Source organism: Chinchilla lanigera, unplaced genomic scaffold (assembly GCF_000276665.1).
Source record: "Chinchilla lanigera isolate Chin_1 unplaced genomic scaffold, ChiLan1.0 scaffold00013, whole genome shotgun sequence".
Lineage (NCBI taxonomy): Eukaryota > Metazoa > Chordata > Mammalia > Rodentia > Chinchillidae > Chinchilla > Chinchilla lanigera.
In genome coordinates, this window is record NW_004955414.1 from 17,425,708 (window position 1) to 17,445,591 (window position 19,884).

Here is a 19,884-nt window from a genome sequence, read left to right on the forward strand (position 1 = left end):
AAAAAAAAGTAAGATATCTTTGTACACCTAGATTTCTAGCTACTCAGGAGGCTGAAGCAAGATGGCTTATGCTGAGGAGTGAAACTAGCTTGGGCAACAGAGGGAGATGGATGAACAGAAGAGAGAAGGGGAGCAAGGGAGAGGGAGGGGAGAGACAGGAGGGGAGGGAAGGCCGGGGAGGGGAGGAGAGAGAGAAGGATCAAGCTTGGAAGGTAGGAAGGGAACCCTAGTCCTATGATAACTTTTCTAAAATGATTGGAGTTCAAACAAATCGCAGCTACTAAGACACCATTAGGAAAACAAGGAAGCAGACAAAGCTTTTTCATGTTGTGCAAGGGCTAAATGTAGCTGCTCATCCTTATAATTAATGTGTGTGGCATTACCCAGTGATCAGAATTTATGTAAGCTATTATTCTACCATAACAAGAAGAAAGCAATTAGATTTGGTCTCAGCGTTTAAGAACTAATGATCCCTCTGATGAAGTGCATTTCAGACTAACAGCTGTACAACCTCTTCCTCAAACCCAACTGCATAGAATGATAATCTATTATAAAAAACATATGTACTTCAAAACCAAATAACAAACACCTCTAGAGCAATTATTTTAGAGCCTCCTTCCAGGCACAATTTGCTTAAACTGTATAAGAGCTAATTTAGTTTCAAATCACTTAAAGAAACACCTGAAAATGCCCTAAATGGCAGGCCCTGATATACTTCCTGGGCGCTAGACTAAATAAATAGGGCAGAAGTTCCTATTGATTAAACTTTGGTCCTTTAAAAAAAAAAAAAAACTTTAATAATTTGGTCCCTGCCCTCAAATAGCCCATACAGGAAAGTCAGAGTGGTAAACAGTCACTGTACACTACGCTGTAACAGAAGTATAAGGTGTGATCAAAATATACAGGCTCTCATGCTAGGTAAACCCTCTACCACCGTGCTATACCCCCCACACCAAAGTTTTGTTCTTATTAAAGACTGACCTGACAAAAAACAGGCAAAAGTACAAACCCTCTATTTAACTAACCAATGTAAGATTAAATTTCCCAATAAACTATGAAAAAAATATTAGCATACAGACTCTCCAACTTAAAAATGTGTTTTACATTCCAACGAGGTTGTGAATATTGAAGCACATTTCTCCTCACTAATAATATCATGAAATACTGCTAGATTTTCTAGGTAGCTCCACTCCCAAGCCTACTTACCATAAAATGCTAACATGTCATTTTAAATGAAATTCAGCTTAACAATAACGTTGTAGTTCGGGTGATTAACACAGAAACTAAATTAATTTTTTTTTATATATCTTGAACCATCATTCTTATGCTTAAAAGAAAAACTAGTTTAATTAAAAAGGATAAGAAAGAGTAAATGAAACAACCTGAGCTATATTTTCTTAACAGAGTAAGAACAGAGCAGCATAAATATAGAATCACAGGAGAGTATAAACAGGGTACAAGTTTATTATATAATGTTAATCATCACCATTTTTAATCTCAATTCTATACTCAAAAAATCTACAGCACCTCCCTCCCATTAACTTCCCTACTAAATTTAGGGTGGGCAACTTTAAACTACTGAAAAACTGTCACCTTTCTATTGTATTTAAGTGTTATTCATTCACTCAACAATGTTTATTGAGCTCCTATATACTAATTACTTTGGGGCAAGTAATTAAAATACCAAGTTTACAATTAAATGAAGGAAGACTAAAACTGTAGGTCACCATCTTGTTGCTAGTGAAATATATGAAAAATTGTATACAGAAGGCACTATTAATTGTAAGATGAACTACTTAGAACAAAATAACACAACTACTGTATCACAATTCATTCTATATTTTATAAAAAAGAATTCAAGCTAGGCATGGTGGCATATGTCTGTAATACCATCACTCTGGAAGATGAGGCAGGAAGACTGCAAATTTAATCCAGCATACACAACTTCAGGGACTTACTGAAGACTCTGACTCAAAATAAAAAATAAATAAAAAGAGCTGGAGATTTAGCTCAGTGTGAAGGCCCTGAGTTCAACTGCCCAGTACCAATTTTTTTCATCTTATTTTTATATAAAGTCATTTTCCTATACTTAAATAGATCCATCATATATCACTTACAGATATATATAGACATACAGAAACATATATATGTATATATATATATATATATATATATATATATAGACATGAGCAAAATAAAATACTGAAGATATTCCTGAAAATTTTCTTCATATTTAGAGTCCTACCCTCTTCTGAGTCACTCTGACCAATATAGTTCTGTGGCTCACAGGAACATTGGTGATGAAGCATTTCTTAAAACTACCAGCCCATATGCCAGCTTTATAATTATGTAAGTCTATTTTACTTCTGACACTCACTCCTTAGCTCATCTGACAGAACACATACCCCTCCCAATAAGCATTCAGCTTTTCAGTGGTTCAGAGTACTTCACATTTGTCTCTCAAAATTTTCTCCCAAGTTAGTGACACTTATCTTGAATATTTTGATGCTGATTTTGGTATTCACTCAGGTACAGACAATGGGAATCAAGTTAGGATTGTTATCTGACCAATAGCATTATACAAACACTTCATTTTAAATGTGAAAAGAAATGTATCTTAGCAGGTAGTGGGGTACATGCTTATAATCTTAGCTACTTAGGAAGCCAAGGCAGGAGGATTGCAAATTCAAGTTCACCCTATAACTTAGCAAGATCCTGTTTCAAACTTTAAAAATTAAAAAAAAAAAAATGCTGGGAATGTAGCTCAGTTGCAGAGCATTCCAGAATGCCCAATACTACAAATAAAGAAAACTATGTCTTACACTTGATTAACTGTAGTAAGTTTCAATTATATCACTTTACCATTTAAGTAATGATTTTACACATACACCATCTCATTCTTTCCTCAAAACTCTATAGGATTAGTTTTAGCCATACTTTAAGAAAACAAAGTCAAGTTTGCACCATTATTTAAGTAGTAAAGCCAGAGAGTGAATCTTCATTTTTTTTTATTTTTAATCTTTTGGCTTTTTGTTTGTTTGGTGTTTGTTTGAGACAAAGTCTTGCTATGTGTTCAGGCTCGCCTGGAATTCACTGTGCACCCAAGGCTGACCTCAAACTCATGCCTCATCACCCTTATTAGTGCTGGGATTACAGGCATGCACCACTATTGCCCAGCTTGATTTTTAAATCCTACTTTCTTTCTCCTATAAGAAAGGAGAAGTACAGGGCTGGAGATACAGCTCAGTGGCACAAGCACCTGCCTGCCAAGTGCAAGGTCCTGAGTTCAACTCCTGAAACCAAAAAAAAAAAAAAAACAAAAAACAAGAAAGGAGAAGTACAGATCTAATGATAAGTATTGAAATGAAGTTTACAAACTAAGGTCTGTAGAAAAATCTAGCCCAGTGTCCATTTTCGTACCGCCCATGAGCTGAAAATGTTTTTTATATATTTAAAATACTGGGAGAGAAATAGAGACTATTTAATGATGTGAAAATTATGTGTTCAAGGTATGGAGCTATTCTGGATTCCAATTCAAACAAACCACTAAAATAACAAATAAAACAATGTGACATTAAAATTTCAACATTCACATAGTTGCTGGAACATGGTTATATTCACTGACATCATGGCTACTATGACCCTACAACAGGAATAAATAGTTGAGAAGCTCCAACAGGGACTATATGATCAGTAAAGCCTAAAATATTTCTTTTCTATCAAGTTTTCCATAGGAAGTTTGCTGATCCCTGGTATAAATGATACAAGTTCTGCAAAAACAGAAAAAGTACAGATCAGAGTATGCTGCACTGACCAAGAAAAGCCTTAGGATTAACTTAAAATGAACGAATGGTGGTCCATGACTATAATTTTAGCACTAGAGAAGTTAAGGGAGGAGGACCAAGAGTTTGAGGCCAGCCTAGACTATACAGTGAGACTGTCTCAAAAAAAAAAAATGTGTGTCCATCAAATCAAACTTTATAAAAACACTTACTAATTGTGCTACTACAGAAAGCACAAAGAGGGTTGGGGCTACAGCGCAGCAGCGCAAGCACCTGCCTGGCAAGCACAAGGTCCGACTCTGACTGTGGTACCAGAAAGAAAAAAAAAAAAAGAAAGAAAAGAAAAGACAAAAGACAGCACAAAGAAAAATAAACAAAGGACTCTGTAGTACAGTGGGTCTAATTTTACTGAGGAAACAAATAATTTTCAATGACAAAAAGTGCAATATTAGGTATATTAATGAACAAAAAATAAAAAGTGAGTGAAAATGATGTGTGCCATAGGTGCTCACAGACTAGAGTCAGAAAATGAATGGGCTAGAATTAGTCTGAAAGTACTTTACGAATTTTAAAGGTTGGGTAGGACTTTAAAAAGTAAACAGGGAAGGCATTACAAGTAAATTTAGCAATTGATATGTGCCAAAAACACTTAAGTGGTTTGGAGGGTGTAGATGGAAGGGCTTATCCTCAGCATCTGTGAAGCCCTGGAAGGTTCACCTGTGAACCCTGTGAAGTCCTATAGTCATGACTATAGAAACTTTTTAATGCTACCCTTTAAAAGTGGATGCTTATACTCCCTAACTCATTCCTGGAGGCAAATATTACCCTGATACCAAAACCAGAGAAAAACCAACCAAAAAAGTGAACTACAGGCCAATCTCCCTAATGGACATACATGCAAAAATCTTCAGTAACATACTAGCAAACAGAATGCAGCAAATCATCAAGAAGATTATACAACATGACCAAGTGGGATTCATCCCAGGGATGCAGGGGATGGTTCAACATATGCAAATCAATACACCCTATCAACAGAGCCAAAGACAAAAATCATATGATCATCTCAACAGATGCAGAAAAAGCTTTTGACAAAGTCCAACATCCATTCCTGATAAAAACTCTATAGGAAATTGGAACAGATGGTCTTTACCTCAATTTTATAAAAGCCATCTATGACAAACCAAGAGCTAACGTAATATAAAATGGTCAAAAACTGAAAGCTTTCATTCTGAAACTGGAAACAAGACAAGGATGTCCACTACCACCACTCCATTCAATAGAGTTCTGGAAACATAAGCCAGAGGAATTAGACAAGAGAGAGAAATAGAAGCAATAAGGACAGGAAAGAAAGAAGTAAAATTATCCTTATTCACAGATAACATGATACTCTAGATAGAAGACCCCAAAAACTCTACCAAAAGACTTCTAGATTTAAGAAATACAGCAGCATATCTAGATACAAAGTCAACACTCAAAAATCAATAGCCTTCCTGTACACAAATAACAAATTCACTGAGAAAGAAATTAGGGAAACCACACCCTTCACGATAGCATACAAAAAAAAGAAATACTTGGGAATCAATCTAACAAAAGAAGTAAAAGAACTATATATTGAAAATTACAGTACTTTGAAAAAGGAGACTGAAGAGGCTATCAGAAAATGAAATTATATGCTTTGCTTGTGGATAGGAAGAATCAACATAGTGAAAATGGCCATACACCCAAAACTGTTCTACAGATTTTATGCAATCCCAATCAAAATACTATTAGCATACCTCACAGAACTAGAGAAAACATTCCTAAAATTGATTTGGAACCAGAAGAGACCTAGAATAGCAAAGGCAATCCTGGGCAACAAAAGACAACCGAGGAGGCATCACAATCACTGACTTGAAATTATATTACAAAACTACTGTGATAAAATCAGCATGGTACTGGCAAAGAAAGACCTGAGGACCAGTGGAACAGATTAGAAGATGTAGACACAACTACAAAAACACTCAATCACCCTGTCTTTGACAAAGATGCAAAATATGTTCATTGGAAAAAAGATAGCCTCTTTAATAAATGGTGCTGGAAAAACTGGCTCTCTTCATGCCAAAGACTAAAACTAGGCCCATGTCTATCACTGTGCACTAAACTAAAATCAAATTGGATCAAAGGTCTAAATAATAAAACAGAAACACTAAATCTAGTGGAAGAGAAAGTAGACAGCAATCTTTAAGACATAGGTGTACACAGAGAGTTTATGAACAAAACCCAAACTGCACAGGAAGTACTTCAAAGAATCAACAATTGGGATATCTCATGTTGTTTAAAAGCTTTTGTGTATCAAAAGAAATCACCAACAGAGTGAAAAGACAACTCACAGGGTGGGATAAAATTTTAGCCCACTGTCCCTCAGACAAAAGACTGTTACCTATAGCATATAAAGTATTGAAAAAAAATAATCAGGCCCCCCCCAAATTTAAAGACCCAATCCAAAAATGGCCATCTGAAATGAATACACACTTCTCAAATGACATATAAATGGCAAATATATGAAAAAATGTTCAACATCATTGGTCATTCAAGACATGCAAATTAAAACAACACTGAGATTCCATCTCAGCCCAGAAAGAATGGCTATCATCAAGAAATCAACCAATAACAAATGCTGGAGGGGCTGTGGAAAAAAAGGAATCCTTCTCCACTGTGGTGGGAGTGTAGATTGGTGCGACCACTGTAGAATCAGAGTGAAGATCCCTCAATAAACCAGGATTAGAGGTCTCATTCAACCTAGCTATTCCTTTTTGGGTATCTTCCCAAAGAATTAAAAACATCATACCACAGTGATACATGTGCACCCATGTTTATAGCAGCACAATTTGCAATAGCTAAATCTTGGAAACAACCCAAATGCCCATCAACTGAGGAATGGGTGAAAAAGATGTGGCATTTTTATACAATGGAGTACTACTCCACTATAAAGGATAAACTTGAGATTTTTATAGGTAAATGGATGCAACTTGAATCCATACTCGTAAGTGAAATAATCAGACTCACATGTGTCAACATCATATTGTCTCCCTACTATAAGAAACTGAAAAGAGTAAGACACATAATGTACAATACATATTGTGAAATGTGAAAAAATCACTAACACAGTGAAAGGAAAAACAATGGGATGGGGGAAAAGGAGAAAAGAAGGAAGAGAAAAGGGAAAATAAATATACACGTGATAATTAAGATAGCTATCCTACTAATTTCTTAGTTCATTGAAAAGAAAGGTTTGTGCTTATAGTGCTTGATCAATTTTTCATGCCTATATCTTGTAATCTGAGCAACTGCTTTGAAGACAACAATACACAACATATTAACCATTGTTACTCTCCTATTATTTTTTTTTTAGTCTTTTTACTGGTACCGGAAATTGAACTCACGACCTTGCACTTGCCAGGCAGGAGCTGTGCCGCTGAGCTAAATCCCCAGTCCTATTATCTTTCTTTTGGAATCGGGAATTGAACTCAGGACCTCCCACTTGCCAGGCAGGCGCTGTGCCACTGAGCTACATTCCCAGCCCCTATCCTATTATCTTGTTTTGAAATTTTGTATCATTGTTTTTACTATTTTTTCCTCTTTAAAATAAATAAATAAAAGTACATGCTTGCCAGTTGGGCATGATGCACATGCATGTAATCCCAGTACTTAACAGGCTGAGGCAGGAAAATCATCATTAATTTGAGACCAGCCTGGGCTACATAGTGAGTTCAAAGCCAGCCTGAACTATATAGTGAGACCCTCTCTCAAAAGGCAAACAAACAGATAAATAAATATAGATGCTTGCCAGGCACAGTGGCACATACCTATAATACCAGCATTTGAGAGGCTGAAGTAGGAGGATCATGGGTTCTTTGCCAGCATGAGCTACAAAGTGAGTCCAAGGTCAGCCTGGATTAAATAATGAGACCCTGTCTCAAAAATAATAAGTAAATTAAAATTTTTAAATAAGTAGATGCTTATTTTGATCCCTATATTTGGCAGTCACCAGTGTGTTGGTACCAACTTCTTGGGAAATAGTCTTCACTCAGAAAATAGGTATATTGAGCAAGGGCAGAAAAACTTAATCCTATAAAAAGAAAGCTAGTTTGAAAGTAATTGCTAATAGACACTCTCTTACAGTAATGGTTCAGGAAATTAAAGAGATAAACTAAAATTTTCATAAAATAACACTAACAGAAATTAATCTTTAAGGGGCTGGGGATTTAGCTCAGTGGCAAAGCGACTGCCTGGCAAGCGCAAGGTCGTGAGTTCAGTTCCCGGCACCGGAGAAAAACCAAAACCAAAAAAATAAAAAAAAATAAAAAAAGAAATTAATCTTTACAGTATGGACACCAATTACAATATATGTATGAGTTTCATTCATATGAGTATTTTAAATCTAAAATTTAGGTGTGATAAGCATTCATAGAACATTTTTACCTAAAAGCTAGTAATAAAGTAGAAATTCTATTATTCTGAGTAGTGTAATAAACTTTCAGAAGAAAGGTCTAGTTATGCCATCTTAATGGAACTACTGGGGAAGTAAGGTTTTTCTTATAGAATAGGGCTAAGTAAGGGCAGACATGCTGGCACATAAATGTAACCCCAGTTATGTGAGAGACTGAGGTCAATAAATTCAAGGCCAGCGTCGGCAATTTAGGAAATCCCTTTCTCAAAATAAAACATAAAAAGGGTTAGGGATATAGCTCAGTGGTAGATCACTTACCTAGCATGAGTGAAACCAGGGTTCAAACTCTAGTATAACCACCAAAAAAAAAAAAAAAAAAAAAATGAAGTTAAAAAAGCCCAAGATTTGGGTTTCTTATTTGGTCAGCACTTAAGCAGCCAGTATGCTAAGCACCAGAGAAATTCAGACAAAATCCCTATCCTAAAAAAACTCACCAGCTAAGTGTGGTGGTATACACCTCTATGTAATCCCAACATTCGGGAGGCTGGGGCAAAAGGATCACCATAATTTTGAGACCAGGCTGGGTGAGTTCAATGCTAGCCTAGACTTATGTAGTGAGACTAGGTCTCAAAACAAAGAAGCTCACCATCTTGAAGAACAGACAGTTGGCCAATAATTACAAGTGGAAGGGTAAATGTTATAACCACAGAAATCTAAGGGAGTATAGAGCATGTGCTGCTCACCTACAATGTGATGATGTCTACTAGGACATAATAAACAAAAACAACAAAATTATATGACCAATTGTTAAGGAAAGAAAGAAAAGAGGGAGGAAGGAGATTTTTACTTTGAGAGAACAAGGAATAAGAAATACAACTTAATATTTTTAAGTAAACACCTCAAATCCACATAGGCCTAATGATATACTTCAACAACTATTAGGCTGCTGAATCTATTAAGAAAGCTACTGATGAGTCATGAACAGTAGCAGCCCTAGTCCTTGTTGTCATGAACTTTCCCAAGGATTCTTGTAGTAGAGGCTACATACTCATTTAATTTCAGCTGGCATTTAAATGGGAGCCACCACTGCTTTAAAAATGTCCTTGTCAGTAATACCTTGAAAAGAATAGAAACAAGGCAACCAATAGCTAGCTGGGGGTAATTGGGGGTCACGACAATTTGGGAGTGTTTACTAGGCACATTCATTATTAGAGCAGCAGGTTTTAAATTTCTAAAAGTTTCATATGGTTTGAATCAGCTATTAAAAATCTCTAACCCCAATTTGACTTTATGGTAGGAAAAATAGTAAATGTTCGCTATGTATCAAGCAGGGTTTTAAATTCTACAAAAAAAGTGTTTCCATTTTAAAGGCGGCTCAGAGATTTAAAACAACTTGCCACAGCCATTTTTGCTAACACTGGAGCTTGGATTTAAAGTCAAGTATGTTTGGTGCCAGACTATTCTACTGAACCAAGATGGTAAAGCTCAGAAAGAGAAAAATAACTGACCTGAGCTACATAGTTTCTTAGTAGCAAAGAGGGGATTTGCCACTTGCCATTTATATACGGAAACCCCATGGCAAAGGACATACATAGAAGCAACTTCAGTCTCCTGATATGGCTCAGAATGACTATGTAATTTTTAACATAATCTCTCACTCAATTTTCAAAACATACTGGTAGTCTGTTCTTGAGATTGGTATTCAATATTGTATTTCGAATATCTAAGTGTGGCATATAAGCTGGGTACCTTTTAGTGGAGATGTATTCATTAAAACACCTCTAAAAGACACTATTTTATAGCTTTTGGTTTGTTTTCGTTTCTTTTTTGTCTGTCTTTTTGAGACAGGGTCTCACTATGCAGTTCAGGCTGGCCTTGAGCTCACTTTGTAGCCCAGGCTGGTCTCGAACTCACAATGATCCTCTTGTTTCAGCTTCCCAAGTGCTGGGATTACAGGCATGCGCCACTATTTCCAGCTACTATTTTATAACTTGAAGGAAAATCTTTTCCCAGCCAAGCAGTATTTTTTCCCCACATCTAGCATCAGGTAACATAATATGGAGGGCTCATTTGGTTTAAAAAACAAAACCAAGGTAGTTACTCAATTTGGGAGACACTAAGAAAGAACAGATATGGTGGCACTAAGCAATGAATAGTTGCTCAGAAGATCTCAAGTGATGCCAAGGTGCTCAAATGTTGCAAAAAAGGGATGAAGGACAGAGAGATGATCATTTCCCATACCTATGGTGCAATGGAAGTAGGGAATGAGATGTTGGAAGATCAAACTTCCACACTTAACTTCAGGATTTGTAGCCAAGGCACCAGAAGTAGCTAGTGCCTTGGTCTGACCTATTATAGTAATTCCACTCCCTACTGCTAATGATGTGGAAAGATAAAGATAAGATGTAAGTGGAATTGCACTGCAGCTTACAAGGAAGAACAGGGAAAGCCAATATTATAAAGACAGCAAGAGAAAAGATACAAGAAGCCTAGGTCTTGAACAACGGGGATAAGTAAATGAATGAAACCTAGAAAATCCAACCAGAAATGAATATCCTAAAAACCACAGTAAGTTGATAAAAGCAAATTAGATTATGTCATATTAATGTAATATAGCTAATTTGAATCTGGAGATTTTTGTAGATTTAGTTGTACAGTTGACATCTGAATAACACAGGTTTAAAATGTGGAGATGCACTAATATGCAGATTTTATTTGAAGATATGTCAAAATTTGAAAACACTCGAAAACCAGGTAGCCTAGAAATAGCAGGAAAAAAGTATGTCACAAATGCATAAAGTAGATAGATATGTCTATTTTATCATTTATAATCATAAAGTATACACAAATCTATTATAAAAGATTTATCAAAATCTATGCACACAAAGATAGTACATAGTGCCATTTGCAGGAGAAAGAAAGGTAAACAAATGTGGATGCACTATTAAATCATAACTGCATAAAATTAACCTTAGCATAGACAGTTGTGCTATAATAACTGTGTGCCCCCTCACTGATGTTATCGAAATGAGCTCAAGTGTTTCAAGTATCTGCTTAACACTGTGGCTCTAATCATCTCCTTATGAGCAATCCATCTGGCTAATCAATTGTGTACTGCAGCAGAAAGTAATCTTGGAGGTTTTTCCATAACTTTCACCATATATAGCACATATATAAAACATGTAAATCTACTTATATCACCAGAAAGGCTTCCAGTCAATAGCACGCTCTTAGTAGTTGTTTTAGGGGAATCAAAAGTTATGTGTCAGGGCCGGGGATGTAGCTCAGCAGCACAGTGCCTGCCTGGCAAGTATGCAGTCCTAAGTTCGATTCCCAGTACAAGAAGAAGTTACATGTAGCCAGGTTTGGTGGCATATACATATAGTCCCAGATACTTGAGAGGCTGAGGCAATAAGATTCCAAGTTCAAGGCGTGCCTGGGCAACTTAGCAAGACCTTGTCTCAAACTAAAAATAAAAATAAAAGGGGCTGGGAATATTGCTGTTATAGAATGGTCCTGGGTTCAATTACCAGCACCACAAAAAAGAAAGTTATATGTGAATTTTTGACTGTGTAAAGGGGAAAGTTGGCGCCCCTAACTCCCATGTTGTTCAAGGGTCAACTGTATTTGAACAGTAAATCTGTAGAGTTTTATAAATACATAACAGTAATATAGAATGTACCCTTACACATAAGGAACCTATCGCTATTATTTTGTACATATACAAATAATGTTACATTAAATATAATTTAGGTCAATGTGTTGGGTATGAAATACTTCAAAACAGACCAACTGAAAAGGAGAGCAATTCCATAAAAAGACCCAAATATATATGGAAAATTGGCATTTGATAAAGATGTCATTTGAATTAATTAAGAAAAGGTATTTTTTATTGAAGTGACATTCACACAATGAAAAAAAGACTTCTATTAAATGGTATAACAAAAATTGGGCAACATGTGGTTAAAGGTAAAATTGGATATGTTTCTCACTTTGCACATCAAAATAAACTTCAAATAAATATTTAAAAAAAGAAAGCTACAGCTAGGCATGGTGGCACATGCCTGGAGTCTCAGCACGCAGGAGACAGGATTACTACAAGTTTGAGGCCAGCCTGGGCTACATAGCAAGTTCAAGGCCAGTCTCAACTACATAGTAGGACATTGTTTAAATAAAAAAGGTACACAAGTACTATGAGAAAAAAATATGAATTCCTTTACAATCTGAAAGAAAAAGCACTTCTGTGACTCAAAATCCAAAAGGAATATGTTAAAAATACAGTAAAATAACTGAATTTAAAAACAAACTTTTTACACAGCAAATAATATATAATATATGCAAAGTGAAAGAGCAAAGTAGAAAAAATATTTCAAACATTTATAAAGAGAAAATAGCCCTAATACATAAAACCCTCTTAGAAAGAAGCCACTTGGAAAATAGCTTGGCAGTTTCTTAAAAAGTTAAACATAATTTATATATGATGTAACAATTTCATTCTTATTTACCCAGTATAAATACAACCGTATTTTCACACGAAGATCTGCAAGTAAACATTCAAGGCAGCATTATTCATAATAGCAAAAAACTACAGTTAACAACCCAAGTGCCCATCAACTGATGAATGAAAAAATCAAATGTGGTATATCCATACAATGGAATAAATTTGAGCTATGAAAAGGAGTAAAGTACTGATACACACGACACCAAACAAATCTTGAAAACATTATGCTGAGTGAAAGAAACAGTCACAAAAGATTACTCACTGTATGACGTACATAAAAGGTGCAGAATAGGCAAATCCATAGAGAAAGTGGATCAGTGGGTGCCAAGGGTTGGGGGAGAGGAGAGTGACGGACTGCTAATGGGCATAGTTTCTTTATCGCACGATAAAAACATTTTGCAATGAGTGGTACCACTGTATAATCTGCTGAATATAATAAAAACCAATGAGTAATACATTTTTGGCTTCTGGGTTTTTTTGTTTTTGTTTTTGCAGCGCTCGTGATCAAAAGTAGGACCCTGCACATGTTAAACACGTACTCTATCACTGACCCTAGTTACACATTTTAAAACAATGAATTCTATGGTATTTGAATTACAACTTTTTATAAAGTTAGAAATAACAAAAATAACTGGAATTTGATTCTTTTATTAACTCAATCTGTGATCTCAAACAAACCATTTGCCTTTTATTTCTCCATTTATATGAATAGCTCATTTGTTTGAAAATTTTTCCCAAGAAATCTAATATCCATAATAAATTTTAAAAGTTGAATGAAAAACTAATCAGATAAGAATATAACTGTAAGGACTGAAGGAAAAGAAGCTGATATGAGCCAGGTCCAGGGAGTATACCTGTCATCCAAGTTACTCAGGAGACCTGAGGGTGGCTTGAGCTCAGGACTTGGAGACCAGCCAGGGTATCACAGTGAGGCCCCCGACTCAAAAAAAAAAATTAAAAAAGAAAGAAAAGAAAAACTAAATTACAAGAAAATGAAAGCTTCTAGTTCCTGAGACAAAAACTTTTCTCATAGTTTTCAATATACAATAACCTATTACCATTCCTTAAGAGCTTATGAATCAGGGACCTCATCTGCCTTTCCTGTATTATTCTCACAACCTCAAAGCATACTAAGGTTAAGCAGAGGTATCCCTATTTTAGTAGTAAGATGACAGACTAAAGAAAGTAAATAGCTAGACCAATATAAAAATCAAGTTGAGCTTCACACTTTGGTTTGTCACTTCAAACCCCAAACACTCTGATCAAAAGTCCAACATGAAAGAGAACAGTGGATTAAAAATCTGAAGTGCTGGGTTTTAATTGTTTCTGCTACTTACTGATTTTGTAATTTCAGACAAGTAAATGAACGTCTGAGTTTTCTCATGTGTTAAAATATTAACTCATCCTAGTTTAACTCATAAAATATAAATAGGCACTTATATATGCCCATTAAAGCATTATAGAACTGTGAATGGTATGGACTACAGCAGTGATTTTCAAAACATACTCCTCTCCATGGGTGTGGTGGTATATCCCATCTACTTCGGAGAAGCAGGAGGATCACCAGTTCAAGGCCAGCCTGGGCAACTTATTGAGATTCTCTCAAAATTCAAAATAGGCTAGGGTTATCCTTCTTTTATTCTTTAAAATAAAAAATAAATAAATAAATAAATAAAACAAAATAGGCTAGGGTTATAGTTTAGTGCAAGAGCTCTTGCCTAGCATGTAGGAAATCCTGGGTTCAATCTTCAGTACTGGGGGAAAAAAAACTCTTACCAACCACTTCAATCAGCGTTAACTCCTAAAACTTTAATAAAGAAGTTCAAATCTACCAAGTTTTTGTATCATTTTCTGGTATCTACTGAGAAACAATGATACCACAATTTCAGGTCTTACTCAAAAGAGTGTTGGGTACTGAAAAGGAAATGGATTCTAGAACCTAAACCTAGACTGAATCTTAGTTCTGCCACATGCTGACGTGTAAATTTGTCTCCAAGAATGAATTTCTTTACTTATAAAATAGAGGAAACAGTCAGGCATGGTGCATAATCCCACCACAGGCAAGGGGATGGGAAATCTGAGCCCAGCCTGTGCAACTTGGCAAGACCTTCAAAAAATTAAAAAGGGCTGGGTATAAAGATGAGTGCAGGGCTGGGGATTTAGCTCAGCGGCAAAAAGCGCCTGCCTGGCAAGCGCAAGGTCGTGAGTTCGGTTCCTGGTACCGGAGAAAAACAAAAAAAAAAAAAAAAAAGATGAGTGCAAACATCCTGGGTTCAAATCCTACTATCAAATAAATAAATAGATGAATGTAGGGAAATATCTACCTCACAGAGTTTTGGACAGATTATATAAAGTAACACATAAAGCTACTACAACAATGCCTGGCACACAGTACTTACAAAAAAAAAAAAAGTAACTGCTATTATCACATTACCCAGAAATACTCTGGAATTACTAAGGCCAATTTGAAAAAATTATGGAAACTCAAGAAAAGTATAAATTCTGAACATATACTCTACACTCACAAATGCAGCTATTAAGATTTAGTGAAAATGAGTCAAGGTCATGAAAAATAGTTGAAAGAGTAAGTCACACAAAAAAAAATGTTAAGGGAACAGGCCCAGGTTAAGAGTAAGAAATGGATGGGGATGGTACAAAAGGAAAGATAAGAAAAAAGCAAGTGAATATAGGTGAAATAAAGATGTTTTGTTCTAGCACTTTGGGAGGCTAAAGCAGGAGGATGGCAAGTTTAAGCCCAGCCTGAGCAACTTAGCCACTTAGTGAGACCCCATCTCAAAATGGGGGGAGGGGGGCAGAGAATGCTAGAGATGTAATTCAGTGCAAAGGCCTTGGGTTCAATCCCCATTAAGAGAGGGGAGGAAAAAGATGCTTTGAAATTGGGACTAAGGAAACAGACTGAATCTTAGAATATACAGGAATAACAAACAACTCAAACGAAGTGCTCCAAGTTAACAACTATGATTCCAAAAAACAACAAGAATTAGAGTTAACAAATCCAAGTTTCAGTCCTTAGTGGCCCTACCAGTAAGCTTCTAAGAGAGCTTTAATATCAGAAATATTTGAGCCTCAGTGTCCTCATTTATTAAGATAAACTACTCCCAGCCTCTTCATTTACCTTTCAAAATTCTCTGAATCTCAGGGTTCCTTAACTATATGGTGTAGTGGTAAAATGAAATAATTCCTATGTTCTCTTTTAGCTTTATGACTTGAGGAGAGAAGAGAATCTATATTAACATTAGACTTAGTAAGGCCTACTTATTTACCAAAAGGAAAGTAAAAAAGGAAAATAAGCCACTTGAAGTCTACAGAATATTCACCACCTGCTCTTCCCTTCATAATATGTTAAAGAAGCATTTTTCTAAAGAGCTTTTTTTCCAAAAGAACTTTCTTTTCCAGTATAACCAGTTAGCTTCTACTGAAGAAATCAAATTTGCTTAAACAGAAGTTACTAACAACCACACTCTTGTAATGAGCAGATTTTCCCTTTATCTTGGTATTCCCCCATCCCAACCCAATTCTTCATCTTTAGAGAACTTGTTTTGATGAAGAAGTTGAGCTCTAGTTAAACTTACCTGAAATAAGTGTAGTTATAAAAAGCTAATTATTTCACATACTGTATTTGTATTGAAGAGTACTGTTGCACTAGACCATCAAATTTTAGCTTAAGAAAGACAGCAACTAAGATGCATATCAAAAATAACTATTATATTAATCTTATACTTCAGGCCAACCTTTGTCTTTCAAAGCCAAAGCAATCTTCACTTTACCTTATTTATTTATTTATTTTTTTTTTTGGTATTTTTCCGGTACTGGGAATCGAACTCAAGACGTTGTGCTTGCCAGGCAGGTGCTGTGCCACTGAGCTAAATCCCCAGTCCCCACTTTATCTTATATGTAGCCTTCTACCCTGTTCGTTCTTAACAATCTAACTTCTGTCAAAGTTTTGTCTTTTTTCTGCTTTATCAGTCAGGTCTCTAGTTGGATGCTTGGTTTCCTTCTGTTTTCCTATTTGCTGTCACCCCTCCACCTCACTGATCAAATTTAATTTTTTTTCATTCCTGTGATCAACTTTCACAATACCATATCCATCTTCATCTTCTCTGTGATCATTTTTTAACGTATTACTCTTTTCATAATCTAAGGCTTCTCTTTCTTTCCTTTCCCCAGGAATACTACCAACCCATCTCTAAAAGCCACAAAACAGTACAAACTCTTGACTACCTCATCTGTAAGCATCCTTCCTACCCCTTTTTTCCTACAATCCGTAATCCCCTGGATCCTGACGATACAAATTTCCCTCAAAACCTATTCTATTTTCTCTGTTTGCCAACAACTGTCTCTGCCATGCTCAAGTAATCGTGCTTTCTCCTACACCCAAATATCCCCTGGTCTGAAACATTCAAGCATCTAAAATTAAAATTACATAGCTTGTCTCTTCAATCCAGCTCTCCACCCTTTCCAACAAACTCTTCCCCAAAACACTGAGTGGCTACTCCCAGTGCTTCACTAATTCTCAGTCTTAGACCACTAAATAGCTTTCCTCAGCGTTACCTGCCTAGCCCAAATCTTCCTCTTTACGCTTCCCAGATCTCACCTCTGTAGTGTTTCCATTCACCAAGCCCCTATTCCTAGTCATTTCTGTCTTTGCAGACTATGGTCTCCCTCTAAACTTAGTCCCCTCGCTCATCACATCCCTCCTGATTTTCTGTCACGCCTAAGCCCTGCTTATCTGAACAGTCTTCCTGGATACGTCCTCTACCTTTTCTTAGGCCTGTTATTTCCTTCGCTTTCTCAATTCTCCCGTAAGAGAGTCAATCTCAGTCATACCCTCACTCGCTCGCCCTCTTACACTCCTGGAAACTCTAGAACCTTCAGCTCCCTTGTTCTCTCTTCCTCTCCAGCCCTGCCTCTGGTATTCTCCATTCCCCTCGGCCTTTCTAATAGCCAGTCCTCACGGTCTTCCTACTCTCCTGCTAAACCTTGCCTGCGTTTTTCCCGATTACTCTCAACTTTTCTCTCGGTCATTCCCTCAACCCTCCGTGGCAGACCCTCCCCTACCTCCGTCACAGTCTTTAAGAGTTACTTACCTCATCCCTTAAATTATCCAGTCCCCTTCCCCAATCTTCCCCGCATTCCCTTCTCCCTTCAACAATGTTATCTGCCCTCCAATTTCTATTTACTTGGCGCCTCCCCTAGTCACCAAATTGCCATCTACTCCAAATAAACGCCTCTCCAGGCCGCCAACATTTCCTCCTATCCTTTGCCCCCGCTCCCGTGCCGCTCTAAACGCCCAGACACCATTCTCCAACTGCCAGGGCCGGGCCTCTAGGGAGAAGAGGTACGAGTCACGTACCCCATTCGCATCTTGGCTCCGCTCTGACTGCCCCCGCTGCCGGGGAGAGGAGGGCGAGAAGGCAGGCGGCCGAGGTGCATACTCTTCTCGAGGGCCGACATCAAGGGAAGGCCGTACGTCGTCAAACAGTAGCACAAGATTCGTCCCACGCTAAGTGTGGCCCAATCGATCCCACGAAGCTCCCTTAACGACGCCCCGTCGCCTTTGAACAGCACCCAGAAACCGGCAGCACCGCCTACCGCCCACCGGCTCTGTATGCCCCGCCCCCTCCCCCTGGCGCGGCTGCCGGAAGTGCGCAACAGCCTCCCAGAAAGGAAGCTGGGTAACGGAGTCTGAGGATCGTACAGGCCTTTGGAGAACTCGACCGCCCTTGCCGGAAGGAGGAGAGCTCCTGAAGGCAATGCACGCTGGGCAATGGAGTCCTCGTGGAGTATATCCCTTTGCGCTTGCGCAGCAGGTGGCGGCCCCATCCAATCCCGCGTAGGTAGTGTAGCGAAGCGTTCTGGGTGTTGTAGTCTAGTGGCAGAAAGTAGTCTTGGCGCCTTCCCTTGACACTGCTTTCCGGAGACTGTTGGAGAAAGAGCTGCTTCTTCCTGCCTCCCAGGCTGCGTAGCGGCTCCGGTTGCCGGGGAACGCAGGCGCCGTAGGAAGGGATGGCGGGAGGATACAGCTTAGGTGCTGGCGCCGGAGTTGAGCTGGTAAAGAAGAGCTCCGGCTAGTCATGAAACAGCGGAAAGGCCAGGAACCTGGGGGTGGCCGTGGGCGCAAGAAGAGAGGTAACTCGAGCTGCCAAAAGCTGTGGGATGCCTAAAGAGGCGAGCATAAGAGAAGCGGGGCGTAGAGAACTGTAGGGAGACTATCAGCCTCGCTGGTTGTGGGGGTGGGGGGAATCAATCGACGGGAGAGAGAAAATAAGTAGGGAACCATAACGTCAAGAGAGCGACCTTCACGAATAGAAAGAAAATGGTGCCTGGTGGATAGGTGGCAGGGAAAAAGAGTAAAGAAGAAGGGCGAGGGGTAGAAAAAGTATAGGAGTGTTTTTGATAACAAAGATAAATGTATACGTGTGCACATATGTAGCCTTAAAGATTCACGGGAGGGAACAAATTGAAGAGAGCTGTATGTTAATGGTCCTGTTAGATAATGACCACGTTTTGTTCATTACTAAATCCTGCAAGGACTGTCACAAAGTAGGACTCAGTAAACGTTAGGCTGATTGAATTGAGGCAGGAAGAACTATGAGCTGGAGTTGGGAAAGATAGTTACAGAATGTAGACGGAAAAAGTGTGGGGAATGACAAGATACGATAGTATTTGGAGCAGGGGATAAGGGGATCTTCTGTAGAAGATCCCTTGAAGGACCTTAAGAAGACCTCCTCACGATATTAGTCCAAGGAGAAATGAACTTTCAAAATGAGTAGGTAATGTTAACTGCAGGAAGAGTAGTCATTCTAGGAACTCAGGACAGATAAGAAAACTGGAAATTGAATCTCTGTAAGGCTGTCTTCAAGGGGGAAAAGGCATTTTTACATTATAAAATATAAAATGTTATAATGTGAACCTGACATTTTATGTTAGAGTCATTTTAGTGAAGATAGAGATGCTGAAAATAGACAGCACAGTAGGTTGTTGTGCCGAGGACTGGCCACAGTATGGGAATGAGGCTTGTCTGAGCTATTTAAATACCACTGAAGCAGTTTTGAGACAGTGTCTTATTCTCCAAAATGGAGCATGGAGGTGTCCAATGCTGGTGCTGTCTGTGTCAAACCAGTCAAGCATACTAGATTGATAGGGGGAGT

General features: G+C 37.8%; 2 protein-coding genes across 4 annotated transcripts in view; one reads left to right on the plus strand and one right to left on the minus strand.

Moving 5' to 3' along the window:
- Ppme1 (protein phosphatase methylesterase 1) overlaps positions 1-18,562 on the minus strand; it is a 59,575-nt gene extending 41,013 nt beyond the window's left edge. The window contains exon 1 of the mRNA XM_005379925.1: positions 18,087-18,562. Within this exon, the coding sequence (XP_005379982.1) occupies positions 18,087-18,556 (470 nt within the window). The 5' untranslated portion in view covers positions 18,557-18,562. The remainder of the gene's footprint in view (positions 1-18,086) is intronic.
- Positions 18,563-18,591: 29 nt separating this feature from the next.
- Positions 18,592-19,884, plus strand: part of C2cd3 (C2 calcium-dependent domain containing 3) — a 113,614-nt gene continuing 112,321 nt past the window's right edge. For 2 of the 3 annotated variants that reach the window (XM_013511935.1, XM_013511936.1), the window contains exon 1: positions 18,593-18,862. In XM_013511935.1, the coding sequence (XP_013367389.1) occupies positions 18,808-18,862 (55 nt within the window). In that variant the 5' untranslated portion in view covers positions 18,593-18,807. Of the gene's footprint in view, positions 18,863-19,884 lie in introns of all 3 variants that reach the window. The other variant, XM_013511937.1, reaches the window with a different exon arrangement.